This window comes from Myotis nattereri (genome assembly GCF_964212035.1).
Source record: "Myotis nattereri genome assembly, chromosome: 1".
NCBI lineage: Eukaryota > Metazoa > Chordata > Mammalia > Chiroptera > Vespertilionidae > Myotis > Myotis nattereri.
Window position 1 is genome coordinate 4,572,409 of NC_138075.1, and position 26,240 is coordinate 4,598,648.

General features: G+C 48.9%; 1 protein-coding gene across 1 annotated transcript in view; it reads left to right on the forward strand.

The window, feature by feature from the left end:
* The first annotated feature begins 3,366 nt into the window (after window positions 1-3,366).
* AK7 (adenylate kinase 7) overlaps window positions 3,367-26,240 on the forward strand; it is a 39,774-nt gene continuing 16,900 nt past the window's right edge. The window contains exons 1-11 of the mRNA XM_081084000.1: window positions 3,367-3,577; window positions 8,331-8,519; window positions 10,359-10,467; window positions 15,876-15,970; window positions 18,158-18,268; window positions 20,087-20,167; window positions 20,707-20,795; window positions 22,068-22,158; window positions 22,590-22,667; window positions 23,863-24,012; window positions 25,292-25,420. Coding sequence (XP_080940126.1) covers window positions 3,476-3,577; window positions 8,331-8,519; window positions 10,359-10,467; window positions 15,876-15,970; window positions 18,158-18,268; window positions 20,087-20,167; window positions 20,707-20,795; window positions 22,068-22,158; window positions 22,590-22,667; window positions 23,863-24,012; window positions 25,292-25,420 — 1,224 coding nt within the window. The 5' untranslated portion in view covers window positions 3,367-3,475. The remainder of the gene's footprint in view (window positions 3,578-8,330; window positions 8,520-10,358; window positions 10,468-15,875; window positions 15,971-18,157; window positions 18,269-20,086; window positions 20,168-20,706; window positions 20,796-22,067; window positions 22,159-22,589; window positions 22,668-23,862; window positions 24,013-25,291; window positions 25,421-26,240) is intronic.

Genomic DNA, 26,240 nt, shown 5'->3' on the forward strand with positions numbered 1-26,240 from the left:
ACCTTTGCAAAGAGATCTGGGGAGTAAGCCAATGCAATATCATTTCCATTTTTGAATTTAGTATTGTTACATTTTAATGTGAGGTGAGTTGTTCTTTTTATTACTATGAAAGAGGAACTTGGAGAGAAGACTTAGTAAAACGCTGATAATAAAACCTCCACTAGATTGTGAAACCTCAATTTTACCTAGATTGGTTAAAGCAGATAACTTAAAGCCTTGATTACACTTCCAAAGGAAAAGGGAAAAATAACTTTAAATAAAAAATTAAAAAATGAGAATGAGCAAATGATATAAACAATTCAGAAAAAAAAAACAATACAGATGTCCACTAGTAACTACTTGAAAGATATTCAACCTGACCAGTAATTCAAGAAAGGTAAATAGGTTTGGCTATGTTAGGCCATTTCACTTAATCATTTAATAATTTCTCTATATAACTAGAGGCCCCGTGCACGACATTCATGCAGTGGGGGAAGGGGGTGCCTCAGCCCCCCCCCCACCCCCAGTGCATGAATGTCGTGCACAGGGCCTCTAGTATAGGATAAAAGCCTAAGCAACCATTATGGCGGAATGACCAGAATGGTCACTATGATGCACACTGACCACTCAGGGCAGGCACTCAACACAGGAGCTGCCCCATGGTGGTCAGTGTGCTCCCACAAGGGGAGTGCCGCTCAGCCAGAAGCTGGGCTCATGGCTGGCGAGCGCAGTGACGGTGGCAGGAGCCTCTTCTGCTGCCGCAGCAGCACTAAGAAGCAGCGAGCAGACAGGTGGACATCCCTCAAGGGGTCCTGGACTGTGAGAGGGCACAGGCCGGGCTGAGGACCCCGCCCCCCCCCCTGCCTCCAGTGCAGGAATTTTGTGCACCGGGCCTCTAGTTTAAATATAATGATACCAGTAAGGATTTAGTGAGAGGGCACTCTTACCTCTGTTGGAGGATATTCTGGCAAACATTGGTGGTAGAGCCTTTACAAAGTTTATAACTTCTGTTCCGGTGCTAGCCAGTTAGCATGGTGAGCGATTCTGAGGACGTATACCGCAAGGATGTTCATTTTCTTTAATGAACCATTGGAATGGCTCTAAAAGTGATTAAGTTATGCCACATTGATGGGGGAATTGACAATGGAGAAAATTGAACTACATGAAAAAAATAAGAAACTAACTTATTTTGGAAAATACTCTTCTATGTGAACGGGAAAATGACATAAAATATTCTGCATGTTCATAGTCCTCAGCAGGTGATAAGATAGGTAGTTTTCATTTTCTCTATACTTTCTCACATTTTCTACATTTTCTTGTATGTACTAATGGAAGGGGAAGCAATAGATTTGGGGTTCAAGCTAGCTGAAGAACCTTCCTCTCTAGGAAAAGCACCAACCTGTGTTCAGTTGTGTGTGCTCCCAGGATCCTCATTCCCCGTGGTGACCCCGTTCCCACCTTTCCCCGGGGTCCAGAATCAATTGTTACACTTCCAACAGAGCGAATCAGTGTGTGTGGGATCATGATCATAGCTCTTCCATTGCACACTGCACCGTTCTCTCTCCAGTGTTCAAAAACAAAATGTGTTGACTGTCAAGGGAGAACAGGTTAGGAAAACTCAGAGAGTCTTCGTGACATGTTAACGTTGGAACTCTGCCTTCTACCCCTTTCTTTGTGAGAACAGAGCTGAGACTTGGACAGATGGAGGGACATGCTCAGTGGCCCACCTGTAAGCAGTAGAGTTGGGCAGAACATAGGTCTTCTGACGCCACAGCATAGCCCACAGTGAGCGTAAATGAAAGCAGCTCCTGAACTGTTTATATGAGAGCTGATTTTAAAAGAGGGAAGGAATAACAATAAAAGCTGTGTTAATTGGTATAACAGAATTAACAGAACCCCCCAACCTACCATCTGTAAAATTCTCCGGAAGCAATCCCCCTATAACTCTGGCACAAACACACTGACCCGTTATCAGTAGTGTGAACTGGGAGAAGGAAACGCAGGTGAGATATTTTATAGTAGCATGACCAGTAGATAACTTTCGAAGTACTTACCTGTTAAACTTCATATCAGTAGGAACAAACTAGAAATCTGGAAATGAGGCATCTAAGGAGTTCTAGAATATTTGATCTAACAAGCCATCTGAAAGGATAGTGGAAGGTAGTCCATCGAGTTTTGCACTGGTCGTGATGAGTTTTTATATTTAAGTTGACAGCATTTTTTTGTTGATAATTTTTTAGAAAGAATGTTACTATGAGCAATCTTTTCCGAAATTGAGTGCAGAATGTCAGTGTTAATTATTTTATCAAAACAGAAGCTCGAATGAAACATAAAAAAGAAATGAAAGGCTCCCATTTGTAGCAGTGTGCCTTAGGCTTACAGAATAAAAGCAATTGCACCTTTGGAGACCATTTCAGAAAAAGCTCTCATGCATGTCTTATTTAATCCTAACAGCCCTGTAGACTGGAGGTTTCACCCCTGTTTTACAGCCAATTTAACAGCTTGGGAAAGGTTAAAAGATGGGTCCCAGGCTCCAGCAAAAGGCTGCAGAGCTGTAACTCAGCCAAATCTGAGTGCCTGACAGCCCAGAGCCTCCCAGTTTTCTGGAGCTCCCGGGCCACCTGTATTTTTTTAAGGCAAGCAGTATTTTAAAAATAAAATAAAAATTGGTGCATGTGTTAAATATTTACATTGAACAAGTCAATGTTTAAAGCACAAAAATATTTCAATAGAATCAAGATAACAAATGGCAAGATGTAGTCTTAAGTGGAATGTCATCTTTTCACTTGTCGGTTGCTGTGGGCAACTGCATGCGCAGTCTTATTTGGAAAGGTCAAAACCTAAATTCCATCCCTGAGTGAATGTGGGCGATTGGGTCCCCAGCACCGTGGCCCCCCGGCTGCCTCCACCCCACCCATTCCAGAGGTCTTTCCGGAAATGACCCCTAGGCCAGGGGAGCCCCAGGGACCAAGCAGCATGGCTGCCCAGGGGGGGGCCACCCATGCTGTTGTTCGCTTGTCCAGGACCCGAAATTCCAGGGCAACGCTCTCTATTACAGTAGAGGATGATGCCAGGTCCTCCCGGTGAGACCGTTTCACATTAACTCCAATTCCAGGGGAGGCCTAGGCGGTAGCTCAACCTTCTCATCAGATTCATCAATAATTGTAGTCCTCCTAGTCCTCCCTGCCAAGTGGACACTGGGGCGTGTTTCCAGAGTTTCCGAATGAAAGAGCAGAAAAGGAACAGGTCGCGCCCTGCCCGAGGGCACCCGGCGTGTAGCAGGGCTGAGTGGGACCTGGGCTGCAGGCACAGCGGGCGGGGCAGAGCCCAGGGAGCGCGGGGAGCCAGTGGCCCCGCCCACCCGCGGACGCCCCGCCCAGCGCCCTAGGCCCCGCCCCCAGGGAGCGGCTTTGGCCCAGCGGTCCGGAGGCCTTGACCTCGCCGCCTTGGCAACCAAAGGGACGCTTTCCCCGTAGCTACCAGAGCGGCTCCCGCCATGGCGGAAGAAGAGGATATCGTCCGGACGGAAAAAGTTATCCGGGTCCAGCGGGTGTTTATAAACCTGCTGGACTCCTACAGCAGCGGAAACATTGGGAAGGTGAGCGGCGGCGGGACCCCGGCCCCCAACTCCATTCCAGCGCCCCGGGTCCCGAACCCTGAGAGGCCCTGTGCCGCGGGCTGCTGTCCGGGCCCCTCCTAAGAGAGGGTCCCTCTTCCTGGGCGCAGCCAATGCCCCCAGGACCCCAGTCCGAATCCAGGCTAGAAGCCACCCCACCTGGAAGTCCTCTTCCTCACCCCGAGATCGCGGGTGCAGCCCTGAGTCCTCCCCTGTTAAAGAGGGGAAACAGGCTCAGCGGAAGGAAGCGACCTGCCCAAGGTCACGTAGTGAGTTGGAGGCAGAACCTGGAAATAGAAACCAGGTCTCTGACCCCTTAACTGGGCTCTTGTTTCCACTCCACCACCGTAGCCGAAGCGCGCAGCTGATAAGAATATAAATCCAAATCAGTGCCCTAACCGGTTTGGCTCAGTGGATAGAGCGTCAGCCTGCGGACTGAAGGGTCCCAGGTTTGATTCTGGTCAAGAGCATGCACCTTGGTTGCGGGCACATCCCCAGTGGGGAGTGTGAGGGAGGCAGCTGAATCGATGTTCCTCTCTCATCCATGTTTCTCTGTATCCCTCTCCCTTCCTCTCTGTAAAAAATCAATAAAATATGTTTTTATAAAAAATAAATAGATAAATAATTCCAAATCAGTCACGGGGACGGGATCATAAAGTACACAGCATAGGGATTACAGTAAAAAATATTGCAAGACTATGGGTGGTGCCAGGTGGGTACTGGAAATATCAGGGAACACTTTGTAAAGTAGATATTGTCTAACCCCTATGCTGTGCACATGAGACTAATACAAACTAATATTGGATGTAAGCTGTAATTTTAAAAATTCGTCCAATGCTCATATCACCCACAAAGCATTTTCCATTCAGCCGTCCTTCAACCTACGGTTTGAGCGTCGGTTCTGTGCCAGGCACTGTTGGGGTCCTGAGTCCCACTAAGCTTTTCACCCTTTTCCATCGTTCACCGCTGGAAAGTGAAGAAATTCAGAAAGAGCTCAGAAGTGCTCAGCCATAAAAAGAAAGCCATGATTGTATCACTTCACTGAGGAGGTCGTATTGATTTCCTAAGACTGTGGTAACAAATGGCCACAAACTGGGTGGCTTGAAACAATGGAACTTCTTCCCTCCCAGTTGGGAAGTCCAGAAGTGGAAGCTCAGCGTCAGCAGGTTGGCTCCTCTGGGGGGCTCGAGGGAGGGTCTGTCCCCGGCCTTCCTCTCAGCTCCTGGGGCTGCCTCGGTCCTGGCCATCCCTTGGCTTATAGTCACTCTGAACTCTGCCTCCATCTTCACCCAGTCTTCTCCCCTTGGTGTCTCTGTGCCGAAGTTCCCTCTTCTGATAAGGACACCAGTCATTGGCTTAGAGCCCACCCTGACCTGGCATAAGTTCATTTACCCTGATTACATCTGCAAAGACCCTCTTTCCAACTATGGTCAGATTCACACGTTCCCGGTGGACAGGAATTTGTGGGGGAGGGGACACTGGTCAACCCAGCACATCATCTAAAGTTGATCAGTCAAAAATATATAGACTTAGGTATATAATTTATATGTAAAAATAGTATCTCTTATACAGCACATCATTATCTATGATGTACAATATATGTGATATTATATGTATTTATATAATAGGTATTTCCTAGAAGAGAGTGAAATCACATGGTCAGAAAAGGGGGAAAGAAGGAACAAAGACAAAACTAAAACAATACAATAACCAAATTTTTTTAAAGAAAAGAAGCATTAAAAAGACAGAGGTAGTATGTACTTCTGTGTGTCTTTCAAAAAAATAGATATAGAAAAGATAGATAGATAGATAGATAGATAGATAGATATTCTATACACAGAAAATGTCTCCAAGGATACACAAGCCACTTCACTAGTATCACCTCTTTGGATGGGACTCATTCATGCCCACCTACACAATGGCAGGCAACAGAGAATATCAGAATGAATAAGATCAAAAAAAGGTTGTTGCCCTCATGGACCCTGTGTTTCCAAGAAGACAATCACTAGTACTTAGAATAAACAAAATATTTCAATGTGTGATAAATACTCTGCAGGTCAGAGGACCTCAAACGTTGACTGGTGGGCGAGAGCAGCGGCTTCGCACAGAGTTGCACAAAGCAGCTCTTGAATCTGGCCCAGGGCGAGGAGCAAGCCCCAGGAACTAGTTCTCAGAGGGCACGCCAAGGGCAAAGGCCCCGGGATGGGAGTCAGGTTGGCCTTCTCAGAGGAAGAGGACAGAGTGGCCCAGGATGGGGCAGTGACCGGCAGCTCCAGGGCTGATTCACTGGTGCAGCAGACAGTGTCCAGGGCCCAGGAGACTTTGGGACCCACAAAAATGTTTCCATTTCTTTGAAAATCAGAAGGAAGCAACTGAAATTTGAGGGTCAAAGATTATGTTTGTCTTTATAGCAATACACATGTAAAGTCTAATTTTTAATGTTTTGTTTGTTTGTTTGCTTTTTCAAAATCCTTCAGCTCAGAAGTAGCAGAGTTAAAATTCAATCCCAGGTCTTCTCTGAATCCACAGCCTGAGTTCTTTATTGAAAAAATATATATATATTATATATATACATATATATATTTCTTTATTGATTTCAGAGAGGAAGGAAGAGGGAGAGAGAGATAGAACCATCAATGATGAGAAAGAATTATTGATAAGCTGCCTCCTGCACGCCCCTTACTGGGGACCGAGTCTGCAACCCAGGCATGTGCCCTTGGCCGGAATCGAACCCGGGACCCTTCAGTCCGCAGGCCAACGCTTTGTCCCCTGAGCCAAACTGGCTAGGGCTTAATGTTTTCTTATGGAGGAAAGAGCCCATGAAATGTGGCCCTGCCCGGCAACTAAACAGTGCCTCACACATGCTCAGCACCCCATCGATATTTGTTGCATAAATTAACGAAGGAGAGTCAAGTGCAGAGTCAAGCCCAGATAGTGCGGGGTTAGGCGCTTGGCTTATATTCTCATCCCATGAAGGCCACTGGAGTATTTAAAAAGGGAGGTGACATGATTGAGATGAGAAGGGGGAGAGAAGGAAGAGAATGTAACTTTTTACTTTATCTCGTTTTGATCCCTGATTATTTTTGAACAGTGTATCTGCAGAATAAAACTTTTAGTTTGTAGAGGTATCTTTTCAAAAGCTTATCAATAACAGAATTTTCTGGCTTTTCCTTCACTAACTAGGACCTCTCTTTCTCCAATGCCAAGTAATTGCTGTTGTCTGTACTATTAACCTAAAAATGAAAAGCTGAGTAAAAGGCAATAAGTATCTATTTGAGATCCAAAAAAAAGTAGCTGTTCAGGAATCACAGATTCTGGGAGAAGCCCAAGTAGTGTTCTAATTAGGGGGGTGAAGGCAAAGGGATTTTATGAGAAAAGGAAGGGAAATAATTACATGAATAGAAGGAAGGAATTTCTGTTGGGGTTAATAAGTCAAGGGAAGGCCCAGCTAGTCTGGCTTAGTATGGAGCATTGACCTATGAATCAGGAGGTCATGGTTCAATTTCGGTCAGGGCACATGCCCGGTTTCGGGCTCGATCCCCAGTAGGGGGCATGCAGGAGGCAGCCAATCAATGATTCTCTCTCATCATTGATGTTCTATCTCTCTCTCCCTCTTCCTTTTTCTCTAAAACCAATAAAATAAATATATACTAGAGGCCTGGTGCACAAGATTTGTGCATTGAGGGACGTGGGGGGTCCCTCAGCCCAGGTTGTGCCCTCTTGCAGTCTGGGATCCCTTGGGGGATGTCCAACTGCTGGCTTAGGACCCCTCGGGATTGGGCCTAAGCTGGCAGTCAGACATCCCTTTTGCAGTCCGGGCCTCTCACAGTCTGGGACCCCTCACTCCTTACCACCCACCTGCAGCAGAGATGGGAAAGGCTCCTGCCACCGTTGCTGTACTCACCAGCCATGAGCCTGGCTTCTGGCTGAGTGGCATTCCCGCTGTGGGAGCACACTGAGCACCAGGGGCAGCTCCTGCACTGAGCGTCTGCCCCCTGGTGGTCAGTGCATGTCATAGCGACCAGTCGTTCTGCCATTCGGTCAATTTGCATATTATGCTTTTACTATATGGGATTTTTTAAAATATATTTTTAATTGATTTTTATAGAGAGTAAGGGAGAGGGATAGAGAGTTAGAAACATCGATGAGAGAGGAACATCTATCAGCTGCCTCCTGCACACCTCTTTCTGGGGATGTGCCTGCAACCAAGGTGCATGCCCTTGACTGGAATCGAACCTGGGACCCTTCAGTCCACAGGCCGACGCTCTATCCACTGAGCCAAACTGGTTAGGGCAGGATTTTTTAAAGTCAAGGAAAGAGCTTCTAGACATTCAAATAAGCTAAGCCATGCATGGTGATGCTCATTCTAAAGAATTTATTTCAGCCCTGGCTGGTTTGGCTCAGTGGATAGAGTGTTGGCCTGCGGACTGAAGGGTCCTGGGTTTGATTCCGGTCAGGGGCACATGCCCGGGTTGCTGGGCTCAATCCCCAGTGGGAGGAGTGGGGAGGATGTGTAGGAAGCAGCCAATCAATGATTCTCCCTCATCATTGATATTTTTGTTTCTCTCTTCCTCTCCCTTCTCTGAAATCAATAAAAATATATTTTTTTAAAAAAATGCATTTCATTTTCACGTGTGGCACCTCTAGCAACCCTAACGAAAGGCAGGTTCTTAGAATCATCATTCATTGACTCCAAGGTGTTCTTAGTATTGGGGAACTCACTCTTGTCTTGCAGTTTCTATCGAACTGTGTGGTCGGGGCTTCCCTTGAAGAAATGACAGAAGAAGAAGAAGAGGATGATGAGAGTAAGTCAGCTATACCAGATGCCTCCTCATCCAAACTGAAGGAGGGCACGTTCCAGATCGTGGGCACGCTTTCCACATCCGGAAAACCCTCGCCCGACTTTGCCCTGGAGACGTACTCCGTAAGTCCTAGTGGTTTCTGCTGAGAGCAGACAAAGGGAAGCATCACCAACCCCCCCTCCCCCCGCCACAAGACCCCCTTACAACATGTCCTTGCTCTGCTTCTCATTCCCCACCTCCTGCACATGTGTGGGGCTTGGGAAGGTAAGGGGCAAAGTGGGGGCTGGCCTTTGTCCTAAAAAGGAAATGAACCACCATTGTTGAGACTTTATTTTATTTTTTTAAAATATATTTTATTGATTTTTTTTACAGAGAGAAAGGGAGAGGAATAGAGAGTTAGAAACACTGATGAGAGAGAAACATCAATTCAGCTGCTTCCTGCACACTCCCTACTGAGGATGTGCCCGCAACCAAGGTATATGCCCTTGACCAGAATCGAACCTGGGACCCTTCAGTCCCCAGGCCGACGCTCTATCCACTGAGCCAAACTAGCCGGGGCTGTTGAGACTTTAAAGAATTTAAATTAGCCCTAGCCAATTTGGCTCAGTGGATAGGACGTCAGCCTGTAGACTGAAGGGTCCTGGGTTCAATTCCAGCCAAGGGCACATGTCTGGGTTTTGGGCTCAATCCTCAGTAGGGGGCGTACAGGAGGCAGCCGATCAATGTTAGGTTTCTATCTCTCCCTTCCTCTCCCTTCCTCTCTGAAATCAATAAAAATATATTTTAATAAATAAGAATTTAAATTAGACACTCCTGGAAGTATGAGTCTCATTTGGATTTCCAGGCTCCTCACATTCTCTCTATATACTGTATTTAAAATGTACTCTTCCCTGCATGACCCCAGTACAGCCCTGGGCCCTGGTGGGCGCTATCTGCGAAGGGAAACCTCCTTTGGAATAACGTGCCATCATATTGCTGTCTCACTGAGAAACACTGCTGCCTCCACATGGCAAATGCAAGTGCTGGTTTGGAAATGCATTGCCCTCGTGTGGTTATCTCAACACCCACTCTCGCTATCGCTCTACTCGGAAATGTGCTATGTGTGGGCATCCACACAGCGAGGAATAGCTAGTTAAAACACGATGGTCACCCTGGCCCATGTGGCTCCGTTGGTTGAGCATTGTCCTCTGCACCGAAAGGTAACTGGTTCGATTCCCGGTCAAGACACATGCCCAGGATGCAGGTTCCTAGTCAGGGTGTATATGGAAAGCAACTGATCTCTCTCACATCAGTCTCTCTCTCTCTCTTTTTTCTCCTCCTCCTCCTCCTCCTCCTCCTCCCTCTTCTTCTTCTTCTTCCTCTCTTTCTAAAAATAAATTAAAAAACGTTAAAAAAACCAAACACGATGATCACCCCAGTTACTTTTGTCAAATCTAAGAACTTTATATTTCTAACCATTAAAAGTTTCTGCATTTTTAAAATACTCCCAACAGTCAACTGTAATAAGATACCTTACATCTAGAAAGAGAACGGATTAGTTCCATCTCAAGGATGCTGAAACAATCCCCATAAATCACTCATCAGCACTTCTGAGTGACTCAAGATATATAATCGCTCAAATAATCTTGCAGAGAGTCTGAGTGAATTTTGAATGCCTCCCCCTGTTTTTTCCCCAGTGTGTCCTAATTCTTCCCTTCTGAATTGGGGTGTAAACAGCATACCTACTCATCATGCAACTTTTTAATCATCTGTTCCCAGCTATTTCCGTAAGTGTCTTTGTTATTTGAAAACCACCCACAGCAAAGAGCCAAAATTTCATTTCAAAAGGAACCCTCCTTCTGCAAATGTTTTCAGTGGGATTCTTCCGTGCAGGGTATCTCATTGGGAAACTGTTATTCCATCTACATATCACTGATCCTTCATCAGCTTCTTGAACAAATGACTGTCGGTTCTCTTCCCAGGACATTTCTCGAGAAGAACTTCTCATGCGCCTGCTGGAGTGCGATGTCATTATTTACAACATCACTGAGAGCCCGAAGCAAGCGGAGGAAGCCCTCTGGGCAGTGTCCGGTCAGTGAGGGGACCCTTTTATCTCTGGGGACACCCCTTGGGTGTAATTTACTTTACTGAAGAGTCATTTAAGAGTCATCAAATTAGGACCATTAGAAGTGAGACTTACTAAAGCCAAAATGAAATCAGGCTAATGGATATGCCTGTGATAAACAAAGACATATTAAAATGTTTAAGAGTTTATTCGAGCAAAAATCAATTCAAATTAGGTAGTGCCAACCTGGAAGCGGGTAAGAGTGCTCCATCCACAGGAGCTGGGGGAAGGCTTGTCTAGAGAAAAGCAGGAAAAAAAACAAAGAAAGTACTTGATTGGCTATAGCTGAAGCATTTACCTTACGTGGAAGAGCCTAGTGGGCTGTGATTGGTTGTCCTGACATTTTTTATTTCTTTTTTTAATTGATTTTTTGGAGAAAGAGAGAAATATTATTTTACTGTTCCACTTATTTATGCCTTGATTGGTGCCCAGACCAGGGACCAAGCCCACAACCTTGGCATATCGGGATGACACTCTCACCAACTGAGCTACCAGCCAGGGCTTGCGTTCCTTACCTGGAGGCAGTTACTGGCTTCATTGTGGGTTTGCTGGCGTAGGCTGCGAAGGTATCTGAACCACCTCCGTCTAATGGGCCTCCTTGTTTAATTATGTTAACAAAATATTCTATCCCAAGGAACAGGATATTCTTTATCATTGAAAGAAAGGAAACAGCCCTAGACGGTTTGGCTCAGTGGATAGAGCGTCGGCCTGCGGACTCAAGAGTCCTGGGTTCAATTCCAGTTAGGGGCATGTACCTTGGTTGCGGGCACATCCCCAGTGGGGGGGCGTGCAGGAGGCAGCTGGTCGATGTTTCTCTCTCATCGATATTTCTAACTCTATGCCTCTCCCTTCTTCTCTGTAAAAAAATCAATAAAATATATTTTAAAAAAGAAAAAGAAAGAAAGGAAACATTAACTACCAAAACGTGGCCTTGACTCATTCTGCAGGCACTGCTTAAGGAGGTGCGGTTGATTGTAATGGGCAGATACATAGCAAATAAGAAAAAGATTGTACCTACCAGGCACTTGGAGGCCTAACCAGTGAATGGCACATGCACCGGAAAGGCATCATAGGAGGTGACTTTGAAAGGAAAGGAATTATTTCTAACTGTGAGGGTTTGATTCAGGCCAACAAATGCCCCAGATGGCAAGAGGTAGGGGGGCTGTGGGGAATGCTTGCAGCTTTTATTTATTTAATTACTTATTTATTTATTTAATATTTTTATTGATTTCAGAGAGGAAAGGAGAGGGAGATAGAGATAGAAACCCCAATGATGAGAGAGAATATTGATGGCCTGCCTCCTGCACGCCCCCTACTGGGGATCGAGCCTGCAACCTGAGCATGTGCCCTTGACTGGAATCAAACCCTGGACCCTTCAGTCCGCAGTCCGACGCTGTATCCACTGAGCCAAACCAGCTAGGGCTGCTTGCAGCTTTTAAAATGCTCTGGGAAAATGATGACCTCTAGGATCCTCACATCTAGAAGGACGAGGTGCTGTTTAGCAATTTGGTGCGTTGTCATTTATCTCCTCATTAACTCAGGGGCAAAGAAGAAAGCAGATCAGCTTATCTGAATTGTTGTTCTAGACTGGGGCAGCCAAAAAGACACAAAACACCTGACTTTCCAATGCTTTTTGCACCTCATTATCTTTGCTTTAGACTGTTTAGATCAGTGGCCAGCGAACTCTTTCTGTGAAGGGCCAGATAGTAAACATTTTTGGCTTTTCGAGCCAACTACTCTGCCATCATCGCCAGAACAGAGCATAAACGATATGTAAATGAATGGTCTGGTTCCAATTAAATTTTATTTTATTTTTCAATGTTTTTATTGAGTTCAGAGAGGAAGGGAGAGGGAGAGAGAGAGAGAAACATCAATGATGAGAGAGAACCACTGATCAGCTGCCTCCTACACGGTGTGATCGAGCCCACACCGGGGCATATGCCCCTCCCCACTGCCACCACTGGGAATCGAAGGCAACCTCCTAGTTCATAGGTCGATGCTCAAACACTGAGCCATGCCAGTTGGGCAATAAAATCTTGTTTTATTAGCAGGCAGTACTTTTGCCAACCCCTGATAATATCAATAGCAAAGCCACACGTTGGCTTAAAGGAAAGAAATGGAACAGAGCCTCAGGAATGCGTCTGCCTATTCGGGGAAATCGTGATGAACTAGTGCTTCCGTGGGCGGGTGGGATTCCTCGGGAGCTTAACATGATTGATTTCCCTCCTCTTTGGAACTCTGGGCCTAAGTTTCATTCAATGCGATACAAATCAACAACGTGAACATTGTGCCATGTTTAGGAACAGAGCTTTTCGGAAGCCTGCTGGGGGCATTTCGTCCCTTGGCAAACACGTACAGATGATGGATAATGGCACCTCCTGAAATAATTGCACCGCCTACAGTAGCAATCAGACATAATGTTTGTCGAGTTCCTATTTTGTGCCAGGCTTTGGAAATTGATTTTTCTATGTAATGAATCCTTGCAATTTTCTTAAAATTTTTAATGCTTTGTGTGGTTTTTTTTTTCCTGAAGTTAAACCAGGACAGGGTTTGAAAATTAAAAAGCACAGTCCTGGCCAGGTAGCTCAGTGGGTTGGAGCATCACCCTGATATGCGGGGTGCGGGTTCCATGCCGGGTCAGGGCACCCACAAGGACCGGCCAATGAGTGCATATGTGGGTGGAGCAACAAATCAAGATTTCTCTCTCTCTTTTCCTTTCTCTCTCTAAAATCAATAAATAATCTTTTAAAAGAAAAGGGAAATTAAAAGGCGCGGGAAGGCTTAGAATAAAGAGCAACAATTCCCTGCATTTTCTTCCCATCCCATCCCTATTCCCTAAAAGGAACCTCCTTTAACCTCTTGTTCCTTTTAATACATGAAAATGCCTGCACTGATGTCCTTTGGTTGTGAATTTCAGACACTGACCACTGACTTCCTGCTATGACAGGTGACCTTCGGCCCCTCATAGGGCTCCCCAACCAGTGCCCCTCAAGGGAATGTAGTTGGTTCTTAAACTTTGATCACGGCATTTCCTTTCATGGGTGTTCAAGTGCAGAGTATGTTTTACCGACCCCTTCTTCATTCTGATAAGGAGCTTTATATAAGAAAATTTTACCTCTCTATTGGGTGGAAAGGTGGTGGCAGTGTTACCTCATTTTTGAGATATAGAGTGATTGTGTCTATAAGGAAGTCTAGTCAGAGGCCCTTGGTCTGCCTTCAGGGTCACCTGGGAGCAGGCAGTAGGTGGGGCTGTGGAGAAGGGGGAGTGGGGTGGGGGTGAGACTTTGTTGGTTTACCTGAGGCACATTCTTAGATTTGGGGGGTTTGTTTCATTTTGGTTTTGCAATGGATATGTATTACTTCTTTTTTTATATAATATATTTTATTGATTTTTTACAGAGAGGAAGGGAGAGGGATAGAGAATTAGAAACATCAGTGAGAGAGAAACATCGATCAACTGCCTCTTGCACACCCCCTACTGGGGATGTGCCTGCAACCAAGGTACATGCCCTTGACTGGAATCAAACCTGGGACCCTTCAGTCCGCAAGCCGACGCTCTATCCACTGAGCCAAACCGGTTAGGGCTGTATTACTTCTTAATAATGTTTTATTCAATTACTAGTGCATGAATTCATGCAAAGGTGGGGTACCTTGACCTGGCTGGCAATCAAGGCCTATTGGGGTGGGGAGGCCGGCTGGCAGAGGGGAGGGATCGCAGGAGGTTGGCCAGCCCAGGGAGGGGGGTAGGGGCCACGGGAGATTGGCCTGCCAGCCCCCCACACCCCCTGATCAGGGCCCGGGGGGGAGGGACTGTGGGAGGTTGGCTGTGGGAGTACACTGACCACCTGCATTTGAGCATCTGCCTCCTGGCGGTCAGTGTGCATCATAGCGATTGGTCAACCGGTTATTCTGGTTGTTCCAGTCATTCGGTCCTAATGGTCACTTAGGCTTTTATATATATAGATGTGAACGTTTTAATGTAAAAGAATTCTCCCACCTCGCCTTTCAGATACTATCAAAGGAAGGTAAAAGGACATAGGAGAAAGGAAAACAGTATTAGAAATGAGAGCAAACGTTTGCGCATGTGGGTGAAATGTGCTTGTCCACAGCGAACAAGCAGATCCTTTTGACCCATTAAGATGATAAATCCAGGCGACAGCCCAGTTAGAGCAGCTCTGAGGTGCCGGCATCCACAAAGTAGGACAGACGAAACCACCAGAGAGAGAGGCTGAGAGAGCAAACGGAAGAGGCCGTCTTTGTTAATAGAATCAAGACAGGAGCTGACATTAACACCCGAGTGGGATTAACATGCGGACGTGGCGCTCTTAGATTTAATCCCAGGATACTTTCTCATCCTGTCGAACCCGCCCATTTAGTAGATTCAGGATGTCGGCAGTTCCTTGTTTTGCTTGTTGTTTAAGGAATCAGCTCGTGAGACTACACTGTGAGTAACTGTGTCACTTAGGTCCTCTGACAATTTAACCAGCCTTCACTTTAGGTTTCTTTTTCTGGGATTTTACACACCATCAAAAACATTTTAGTGGAATCCCATGTGCAAAGTATCCAAGGAGAGTCGGTGCTTAGATGTGCGGGGGAGCCCCCCTGGAGAGTGGAAAACCCCTTGGAAATCAAATGCTCCCCCTCCACCCACCGTGTCCTAAATCCCCATCCCGCACCCCCACATCGCCCCCCCCTCCCCCCTCCCCCCCCTCTCACGGTGCTCTCCCCTACCCAGGGAAGTGGGGAGGGGTCACACCCCAAATTACTTCCTTCCACAAGGGCTTAGGCTCCATCGGGCTGCTCTATGTGAGTTCCCAGGAGGGCCTTCCCTTCTGCTTTGGGGCGCCCACAGCCCCCATCCGCAGCCTTGCTGGGGCGTCCCGCTCCCTCCCCTTGCAGCTGGGCCCACAGCCTGGAGAGAGAGCACAGGCCTTGCAGCCAGGCGGCCTGGGCTGGGCTCTTAGCCCCACCCCTTCCTCCCATGATCCTGGGCACACGGGACCTCCGTTCCCGTCCCTGTAGAGCAGAGGTCAGGGTAGTACCTATTTCATATGGTGATCGTTCCATAAAGCCCATGAGTCGTGCCCATCCACGTCCGCCATGACTGTCTCCATCACTGCCCTCCTACCAGGTGAGGGCGCACACCTGCAGGCTCAGGGAGGGAGGGAGCGCAGGTTCTCCGCTGGGTGCAGAGGACGTCAGGGGGCTGGAGGGAGAATGCCAATGACGGACACACAGCCCAGCATCGGAGGGGACGCCACCCTGGCGTTAAGTTGGAAAAAGGAGTCGCTTCCAGTCCCACTAACAGTACACGTGGCTTCGAACGTGCACACGTTGTGCGGATCCAAGTAACGCTGGCTCTTTGGCCCCACAGCACTGAATGAGGAAGTCAGCCACTTTGAGAAGCGAAAGGTGTTTATTTTAGTTTCCACGGTGATGACCTGGGCGCGATCCAAACCCCTGGACCCTGTAAGTAGTCTCTCTCCTTCTTCCATGGCTTTCGTTCTCCTCTTTCGGGTCCCGATCAGCTCCCAGGCTTACATCCTAGTGTTTCATTCAGTCCCCTTTCCACTTTGGCCAGATCCCGTCTCAGAGCTGCAATGCGCTGTTCATCCAGGTCTGAGGTCACGGGCCTGACTGTGAACCAGTCACTGTGGCCAGGGGAATGCAGAGCTCTGATTGGTCACACCTGGGATCACATACCCACTTCTAGAGGGATGATCAGCCCCATAAACGAGGTGGGCTGAGGGTGGAGAAGAGGTGGGGCGATGGCACCGGTGTTAACGCCTGCATCCCGGTGTGCCCCCTTCCTCTCCCTGAAGTTTCAGTTTGCATTTCCCTCATGGCTAACGATTCTTTGAAGTCCAGGATTATTAAGGTGCCATTTACATACCGTGAAATTGGCCCTCTTTACTTTGTAGGCCTAATGCGAGCACATACAGTTGTGTAGCCACAACAATCAGCTACAGGACATTTCCCTCATCCCCTGAGATTCCCGACCTCACACCACACAGCTCTCAGGCCCGTGTAACTGGTACCTGTCATCGCCCACTCCAACCCGTCTCCAAGGAACAGCCTAAGTAGCCTTGTTCTGAATTCAAACCACGTGATAGTCCTGCTGAAAGCCCTTAGGCCTTCTAACGCCCTTAGAATGAACCTGAAGTCCTCCACATGGCCCACAAGCCCCAATAACCGGGGTGTCCCCCACCTCATCTCCTCCCATTTACCAGCTTGGCTCCAGCCCTTTGGGGCCTTTTTCCCACTTCTCAAACCTGCCAACAACTGTGCTACCTTGGGGCCTGCTCCCTCTGCCCCTCTGATTAATTTCATGTGATCCCCGTACGCAAACACTGTGGACTGGTCCTTTAACCTAGACCAGTGGTTGGCAAACTGCGGCTCGCGAGCCACATGTGGCTCTCTGGCCCCTTGAGTGTGGCTCTTCCACAAAATACCACGTGCAGGCACGCATGTACAGTGCGACTGAAACTTCGTGGCCCATGCGCACGAAGTATTTTGTGGAAGAGCCACGCTCACGGGGCCAAAGAGCCACATGTGGCTTGCACTGCAGTTTGCCGACCACTGTCCTAGACCAACTGGATGTGAGCGAAAGGCTTCTCACCGAACATTACATTTTATTTATTTATTTTTATTTTTTACAAAGGAGGGAGAATCTCCTTTTATTATTTTATTTTTTAATTCTTTATTGTTTAAAGTATTACAGAAGTCTCCTTGTTCCCCCAATGACCTCTTCCTGGCCGCCCCCATCCTCCAGCACTGAACACTACGTTTTAAAATCCTACTTCAAGTAGGGCCTCTAAATCTGATGGGTCTGGGGAAAATCACTCTGAAATAAATAACCTAGAAATAGAAAGAAATTCAGCCCTCGCCGGTTTGGCTGAGTGGATAGAACGTCGGCCCTCAGACTGAAGCAGTGGTTCTCAACCTTCTGGCCCTTTAAATACAATTCCTCATATTGTGACCCAACCATAAAATTATTTTCATTGCTACTTCATAACTGTAATGTTGCTACTGTGATGAATCGTAATGTAAATATTTGATATGCAGGATGGTCTTAGGCGACCCCTGTGAAAGGGTCGTTCAACGGCTGAAGGGGTTGCGACCCACAGGTTGAGAACCGCTGGACTGAAGGGTGATGGGTTTGATTCCGGTCAAGGGCACGTACCTCAGTTGTAGGCTCCATCCCAGGCCCGGTCCGGGCGGAGAAAACCAATCAGAGCAGAGGCAACCAATGGATGTGTCTCCCTCACATTGATGTTGCTCTCTGTCTGTCTCTACCCCTCTCGTCCACTTTCTAAAAATCAATGGAAAAATATCCTCATGTGAGGATTAACAAAAAAATAAATAAATGATAAGCAGTTTTTAAAATACTTTATTTGGGCTGAAAGCAGCGGTTCTCAACCTGTGGGTCACGACCCCTTTGGCGGTCGAACGACCCTTTCACAGGGGTCGCCTAAGACCGTCCTGCATATCAGATATTTACATTGCGATTCATCACAGTAGCAACATTACAGTTATGAAGTAGCAACGAAAATAATTTTATGGTTGGGTCACAACATGAGGAACTGTATTTAAAGGGCCAGAAGGTTGAGAACCACTGCTCTAACACATCGAGTCTGGCCCTGTTTTCTTTCATAGGAAGATTCTGAGGTTCCATTTACTGAAGAGGATTATCGAAGGAGAAAGCACCATCCTAATTTCCTGGACCACATAAATGCTGAAAAAATGGTTCTCAAATTTGGAAAAAATGTAAGTCTAAAGTAGTAGAGCATTTTGGGTAAGAAAAGTTCTGGAGTTTTTACACATTTCAGGCCACATTTAAAAAAAAAAAAAAGACTCATGCTTTTATTGATTTCAGAGAGAGGAAGGGAGAGGGAGAGAGGGATAGAAACATCAATGATGAGAGAGAATCATGGATCAGCTGCCTCCTGCACACCCCATACTGGGGATTGAGCCTGCAACCCAGGCATGTGCCCTGACCAGGAATTGAACGGTGACCTCCTGGTTCATAGGTCGTCACTCAACCACTAGCAACACCAGTTGGGCAAGAAACGTGTGTGTTGTTGTTTTTTGAGGCAGCGTGCCATGGGCATGGCCAGGACTGTCCCGCATGCTTTTTTGTACGTCACCTCAACTCCTTAAACACCTGTGTTCCGTTTCCTCGTCCTTACACCCACAGATTTCTGAGCTTCAGGCTCACCCCAAGATTCGCTGCCCTGACCCAGGTTCTGGTCCAGCCCACTATGTTGAAAACTTGTATCTGGTCCCCATAAAACGCAAGCTCCTACCCTCCAAGGCGTCTGTGGGTCCAAAGGGTTGCTCAGCCCAGAAGAAGCAAATAGTTCCCAGTTGGAACGGGGAGGGGAGGGAATCACATTTTCCCTTTTTCCAGAATCTCTCTTGTTTGTTTCTGACAACTCTGAAAAGCGCATACTAGCCTCATGTTACAAATAAGGAGACAGGCTTCCAGGGGGTTAAGGAACTTGCTCAAGGTCACGTAGGCAGGGTTCACTGAGCACCATTCTGAGCGCTGCCTGGCCGTCTGACCTGCTCCTCACAGCAGCAGAACTGTAGACGTGCGCAATTACCCCATTTCACAGACGTGGACACTGGGTAGGCGGGTCAAATCTAGATCCATCGGCCTGCGGGTTGGGTTGTGTTTGGTTTCTGGCTCCAGAGCTCCGTCATTCAAGAAAGTTGATCTCCACACACCCGGCCACCGGTTGCTGGGACGTACGCATAGCTGAGAAGTTCAAGTAAACAGTAACAGTAGCTTATTGGCCTCCTGGTGCAGCAACATTGATCATACGTAGAAGTGAAATTATTTTCTCTCTCTTACAGTTTATCAAAATAGATGACAGGAATGTCCTGCTGTTGAATAAGTAACCTCACAGCGAAAATTGCAGGCTTGTCAGTGGTTGCCAGGAACAGTGCTAACTGTTTTACTTAGGGTACCTCGTGCCATCCTCATGTACCTCACATATAATCCTCAAAATTCTGCGAACTAAGTGCTCTTATCAGCATCCTCACGGAGCTTCTGTAGGACTTAACTAGAGCCCTGAACCCCTAGATTCCATCCACTGGGTTTTCCCCATTAGCTGAAGGCCTGCCCAAGTGGTATATAATAATAGCTCTAAGGTGACACCTAGTGGTATTAGGGGATATGACATTAGGAACTTTGTGCCCAAGTTCAAGTTCTGTTCTACTACTAATTTTTATTTTTATTTTTATTTTTTTTACTTTGGCAATACAAACACTGTGGGCATAAAATATTTGAAGGAAACCACATGGCATTAGAATTTATAGCCACTTTCCTACCCATTAGGAAATCGAACAAGCAACCTTTTGCTGCATTGGACGACGCCCAACCAACGGGGCCACATCAGCCAGGACCCATTATCCCCTTTGGAGGACACTATTTCTATCTTAAACAAAACTTCCGTAGCCTCAAGGAGGCCATGGCATGAGCCTCCCTGAAGTGCTCATTTTTAACCGCAGAAATAATCCAGTTCAATGGGATTGATAATATCACACTTCGCTTTTTTTTCCCTGTATTTTACCTCATAGGTCAAAAAATTCGCAACTTACGTAGTTGCTACCGGACTTCAGTATGGAGTGGAAGGAGGCATCTTACATTTCTTTTTCAAGGTATGACTTTTCAATGACTATGAGGATTTTAAAAATTCTACAGGAAGGTGATTCAACCTGAAGATATTTCTGATTGCTTCCAGGCGTGGCTATGCCAGTCTAGTAGCAGAGAGTCCGGGGAAATAAGGGTGTCGACCATAGCCCCCTGTTTTTCTTTCCCAGTATTGGCCCTTCTAGTCACCACCCTCAGGACAATGAAGCGTGAGGCAGATCTCCTTTCATTCAAACACATGGTGCTGATGTAGGCATTTTCTCTCCACTCAGGCAACACGCAGTTGACTATTAAAGACAGCTGATGGGATTATAGGTGTTTTGAAAAGTGTTTCAGCTCTGCTGTTGCACTTTATTTCTCTTAAATGGGACTTGACCCGTCTCATCAGAACTGATCTACCAAACCTCTCCCTGAGGCGTGCTCTGAGGACCATGACATCAGGCAGGCAGTCCCTCGGGTGCCTCTGGCTGCGGCGTGGTGTGAGCTGCAACCGTCACGTCACACACGTATGCCTGGGGAACACGCTTTGTGCTTGTCTTCCTTGCAGTTGGCTTGGTTGGGCGAGGTCCCTGCATTGCCTGTTTTTGGAGATGGAACCAATGTAATTCCGGCAATTCACGTGCTTGATCTCGCAGGGTGAGTATTCGCCTCCTGGAGACACCACTGCCCGCGAATTCACTGACGAACGTGTTGGTTTATGTGCTCGTTTGTCGAGCTCTCACCGAGGGCTAGGACTCTGTACCACTGCGTTTATTTTTCACAACAACGCGGTGCGGAAGGTTCTGTTGTTATCGCCACGTGCATCTGAGGAAACAGTATCCACCCCCTAAAAGCCCCACAGTTCCCATGACGAGTTCAGGTTCATCCTTTAAACACCTGATCGGCGGGTGCACAACTCCGGAAAAGGAGGAACGAGGCATGTGCATTCTGGGGCATGTTCCTCCTGCTTTTGTCCCAGGTGAGATGTCCAGGAGTCAGGTAGCCAACGCGAAAGCTGAAGCAGGTTGGTTTTGGCAACTGCAGGTAAAATTAACACATGGGTGTGTTGTCCTTTTTTAAATGTATATATTTTTATTGATTTTAGAGGGGAAGGAAGAGAGAGAGAGAAACATCAATGATGGCAGAGAATCATGGATCAGCTGCCTCCTGCATGCCCGCCACTGGGGATCAAGCCCGCAACCTGGGAATGTGCCCTGACCAAGAATCGAGCCATGACCACCTGGTCCATAGGTCGATGCTCAACTACTGAGCCATGAGGGACGGGCTTAACATGTTTTTCACATTCATAGAGTTCCCCAACTCTGTGCCCCAGACAGGACCGGAGACCCTCTCCAGCTTTGCAGACCCCGACTTGAACACGAATCAAAAGATGGTTCACTTTGTTTGTGGGTCGTCGGGTCTACATGTTGGGTTCCATGGGCTTTATTCTGCCACCCCTCTAATCACCCCCTCCCCCCCCACCACCCCTTCCCCATTAAGGGGACAGTTACAGCTCTTCCCTGAGGTTCTGGCTTCCAGATTCCACTCTTACTCTCATCCACTGGCCACGAGTAAATGGGTCCCCATCCCAGGTTTACTGCGGGGAAATGCAGCGTTAGGACCCCTCCGCCGCACGGGTCTCCTCCGAGGCCCCAGTCTTCAGCTGTGTTGTTTTTCTAAAACAAGCATCCCCTGAATGGCGTAAGCTCTCCCCCGTGCGCACCCAGCCTGCGGCAGCCAGCCTTTACCCTGGGCTCGGAGGGCCGAGTGCGCCCTTCTGTTCTGCAGAGGTTTCGCTTGATTGCGTCATCGGGTTCTACAGCTGGGAAGGCATGTTTGACACCCTCAAAACCAGGCCTGCCAGCCTGTGTACTCCCTCTCTCGGCTTCCCTCCTCCGGTGACGGACGGCCTTCCCTGGCGCTCTGCAGGGTGATTCAGAACGTGATAGACCACGTGCCGAAGGTCCACTACCTGGTCGCCGTGGACGACTCCGTCCAGACCCTGGAGGACTTGGTCAAGGTCAGCCCTCGAGTCCCCCGCTTGGCGGCGTTTCCTAAACCGCTCCGCCTCTAAGTATAGTCACGGGATCAGGTGTGCAAACGAGCCGGGGCTCCTCATGTAGAACAACACCCTTAAAACCCAGCTCCCCGCCTGCACCCCCTTTGCGAGCTGCAAACAGCACACATCTGTGCACACAGGTCTGCCCGCCTTCCAGACGGGAGCGTCCTCAGGGCAGGAGCCGGGCCTTCCCTGTCCTCCTCCCGGTCCGGGCACGCAGGGGGAGGGGACGGTGAAGCGCGCACACAGGCGCAGGAACGCTGCCCTCCGTGCACGCCCCCTGCCGGGCAGCATTGTCTTTTATCGCACTCAGTTCCGCTTGCATTCATCAGAGGGCTCGTATATTGCAACCTGACAGGTAAACCAATAACACGTCCCCTTTTCCCGCACAGTGCATCAGTAGGAACACCGGCCCTGGGAAGATCCAGAAAGTGCTCAAAGAAAACGCTTTCCTATCCAAGGACCTAACAGTCAGTATATGCGATTCTCTTTCTCTTCCCTTTTCCCAGGTGGCGGGTGGCTGAGGGGTTTGGGGTCAGGATGCCTGGCTCCCACGCTCCTCCAGGCAGCCAGCCATCAGCCCTAAAGCAAGGCTCTCTCCCCCTCCCCCTCCCCCTTCCCTCCCCCTCCCCCTCCCCCTCCTCCTCCTCCTCTCCCTCCTTCTCCCCCTCCTCCTCCCCCTCCTCCCCTCCCCTCCCCGCCCCTCCCCTTCCCTCTCCTCCCCTCCCCTCCCCTCCCCTCCCCTCTTCTCCCCTCCCCTCCCCTCCTCTCCCCTCCCCTCCCCTCTCCTCTCCTCTCCTCTCCTCTCTCTCCTCTCCCCTGTGAGCCTGTTTTCTGTCCTGAACAATCCGAGGCCGTGGCCAGAAAATGTACTTAAAAGCCGTTCGCTGGACGGTGGTGTTCAGACGCCGGTGTCATCCTCTCCGGCCTCTTTCTAAACTTCACGGAGGCGGAGATTCTGCTTCCACCCCCACGGCAAACAATGCAGCCTTCGCCACGCAGTGTGCTCTCCGGCTGCAGCTTTAGGGTGTAATTTTTTAGGAATGAATGGATCGAAACACTGTCTTTGAGGGTGTTTCTGAAAGCGCTGGCATCCCTGGGGGCGCAGAGGTGGGTGGGTGGCCGCGGCGCCCAAGGGGCCATTTCCCTCTGCTTTTGTTTTCGGGGGATTTCTTAAAAATGTAGTTTTATTGACCTCAGAGGGGAAGGGGGAGAGAGAGAGAGAGAGAGAGAGAGAGAGAGAGAGAGAGAGAGAGAAACATAAATGATGAGAGAGAATCATGGATCAGCTGCCTCCTGCTCGCCCCATACTGGGGATGGAGCCCCCAACCAGGGCCTGTGCCCTGACCGGGAATTGAACCATGACCTTCCGGCTCATAGGTCGATGCTCAACCACTGAGCCACGCCGGCCGGGCTGTTCTGGGGGTTTTTGAACCATGAGATGCAATTAAACATTTTTAAGAAGCTTTATACTGGGACTTCCAGTACCTTCCTGCTCCGAGCGGCTCATATAACGACAGGCTGCTGCTCCTCTGCCCACTCCCAGCTGCACGATGGGCCTTCGCGGGTGGTGGGGTACAGAGTTTGCTTTCATGATAATAGATTTGGGCCTGCTAGAGCCATCGCCATAACGAGACAAGTGTCTCATGTGCCTTTACCTTGCAGCAAGACAACATCGACCACCTGCTGCTCAACCTGCGCATGGAGGCGCTCTACGTGAAGGAGAACTTCAACATCCGCTGGGTGTCCCAGACGGGCTTCGTGGAGAACATCGGCAACATCCTCAGAGAGTACAAGCAAAGCCGCGGGCTGCTGGTAACCGGGGCCCTCCCGTCTGCGCGCTCCGTGCCGGCGTGGCCACGGAAGCACGTCCTCTCTCCCGGGGCCCAGTTTCTGAAGCCCAGTCCCTCTTCCAGGGCGGACCCGTTTGTCCAGGCCTTAGCATCGACCTGGGCATCATCTCAGTCCTGCCAACCGGGCAGTAACACTCCTAAAGTTGGCATAGATGCTGACTGTTACGCTTGACACACACGGAAACGATAGCAAGTTCGAGACCGACTGTCACAGGGTTGTGGACGTCAGGAAAAGAAATCTAGTGTCTTACTGCCGGCCTGCTTCAGGCCCAGGTGTACATATGGGGGGAGGGGGGAGGGGGGAGAGGAAGAGAGGTGGGGGAGGGGGAAGAAGTCTGATTCTCGCTTCCATCCTATCGGCCGGGAGATCCGCTGGTCATTTTCCTCATCACAACTGTTCAAGGAAGATATCCGTATCTCCTTAGTGCAGATGTGAAAAGGCTCCGAGAGACGGGGCAACTCCTTCACAGCCACGCGGCTAGTCAGGGACTCATCCGAGCGAGGACGCGAGCTCAGCTAGAAAGGCCTGCGGACCAGCCTCCACACCCCTCTCTGAAGCAGCACTTGGCCAGATCTTTAGATTTATTCCAGGGAAGCACTACAAAGGTGACAGTGAACATTACATGAGAAAAATGTGGTTTTTTTGGTTTGTTTTTTTTTAATCCTCACCTGAGGATATTTTTCCATTGATTTTTAGAGAGAGTTGAAGGGAGGGGGAGAGACAGGAACATCGATGTAAGAGAGACACATTGATTGGTTGCCTCCTGCACCCCCTGCCCTGCCCGGGAATCGAACCGTGACCTCCCGGTTCATGGGTCGACGATCAAGCACTGAGCCACAGCAGGCGGGCTGAAAACTAGAGCAAATTATCTGTGTTAAAAAGCAGCGGATAATTAAAGACCAAGTTCAGTCCAGAAACAATATTCACGAGGCAAGAAGTTGGGCACCATGTCCCCGAGAGCAGACACTCGTCAACGTCTTAGTTGTCTTTCCAGGAGCAGCAGCGCCACAGCTGTGAAGCTGGCGGCAGGCCATGCGCGTGGACTTCCTCTCTCGACACTCTGGCCCTCTCCCTGGGCGCATACCTGAGTGCCGCCTTCCCCACGCCCCGTCACGCTCACCACACGCGTGGAGGAAGGGACCGGAGGGATCTGAGAGCTGAAGCCCCCCCTGAGGGGACCAGTGCTCTGTCGCTGCCGGCCGTGCCCAGCTGGCTAGTGACCCTGGCTCTCCTCTCTCAGCCCATCAAGGTTTGCATCCTCGGCCCGCCCGCCGTGGGCAAGTCCAGCGTCGCGGAGGTGCTGGCCAAGTACTACAAGATCCACCACATCAAGCTGAAGGACGTCATTTCCGAGGCCATAGCAAAGCTGGTATCGCTTTTCGCCCCTCCCGGGGGACTTCCCTGTTTTAAAAGATGCTTTCCCTCGCCGTGTGCTAACGAAGCCACTGGCGGTGCGTGGCGTCCTGCACAGGGCTCTGTCCCTCTCGGGGGCGGTGGTCGCTGGCCCCACTGTGACAGCTCCCAGGCCCACCGGCTCTTCTCCGAGAGACGGAAGCCACACCCAGGGGTGGCCCTGGAGTTTAGTCTGTCGCCAGCTGTTGCTCAAAGTCTATCTCCTGTTCTCCCTGTTGAGTGGAACCTTTATTTATTTATTTTTAAAAATATATTTTGTTGATTTTTTACAGAGAGGAAAGGAGAGCGATAGAGAGTTAGAAACATCGATGAGAGAGAAACACTGATCAGCTGCCTCCTGCACACCTCCCTACTGGGGATGTGCCCGCAACCAAGGTACATGCCCTTGACCGGAATCGAACCTGGGACCCTCCAGTCCGCAGGCCAACAACGCTCTATCCCCTGAGCCAAACTGGTCAGGGCGAGTGGAACCTTTATTTACTTACTTACTTACTTATTAAATTGATGGGGGTGACATCGGTCAACATGAACATACAGGTGTCAGGTGTGGGCTTCTGTGTTACAAGAGCTGTACCAGGTGCCCACCACCCAAGGTCACCATATGTTAGGACCCCCTCCTCCCCCACCCCTTCCCTCTGGCAACCACCACACGGCTGTCCGTGTTCTCGAGTTTCCGCTTTATGTCCCACGTATGAGTGAAGTCATGGGTTCTCAGCGTCTTCTGACTTATTTCTCGTAGCATAGCGCTCTCAGGGCCATCCGTGCTGCTGCAGACG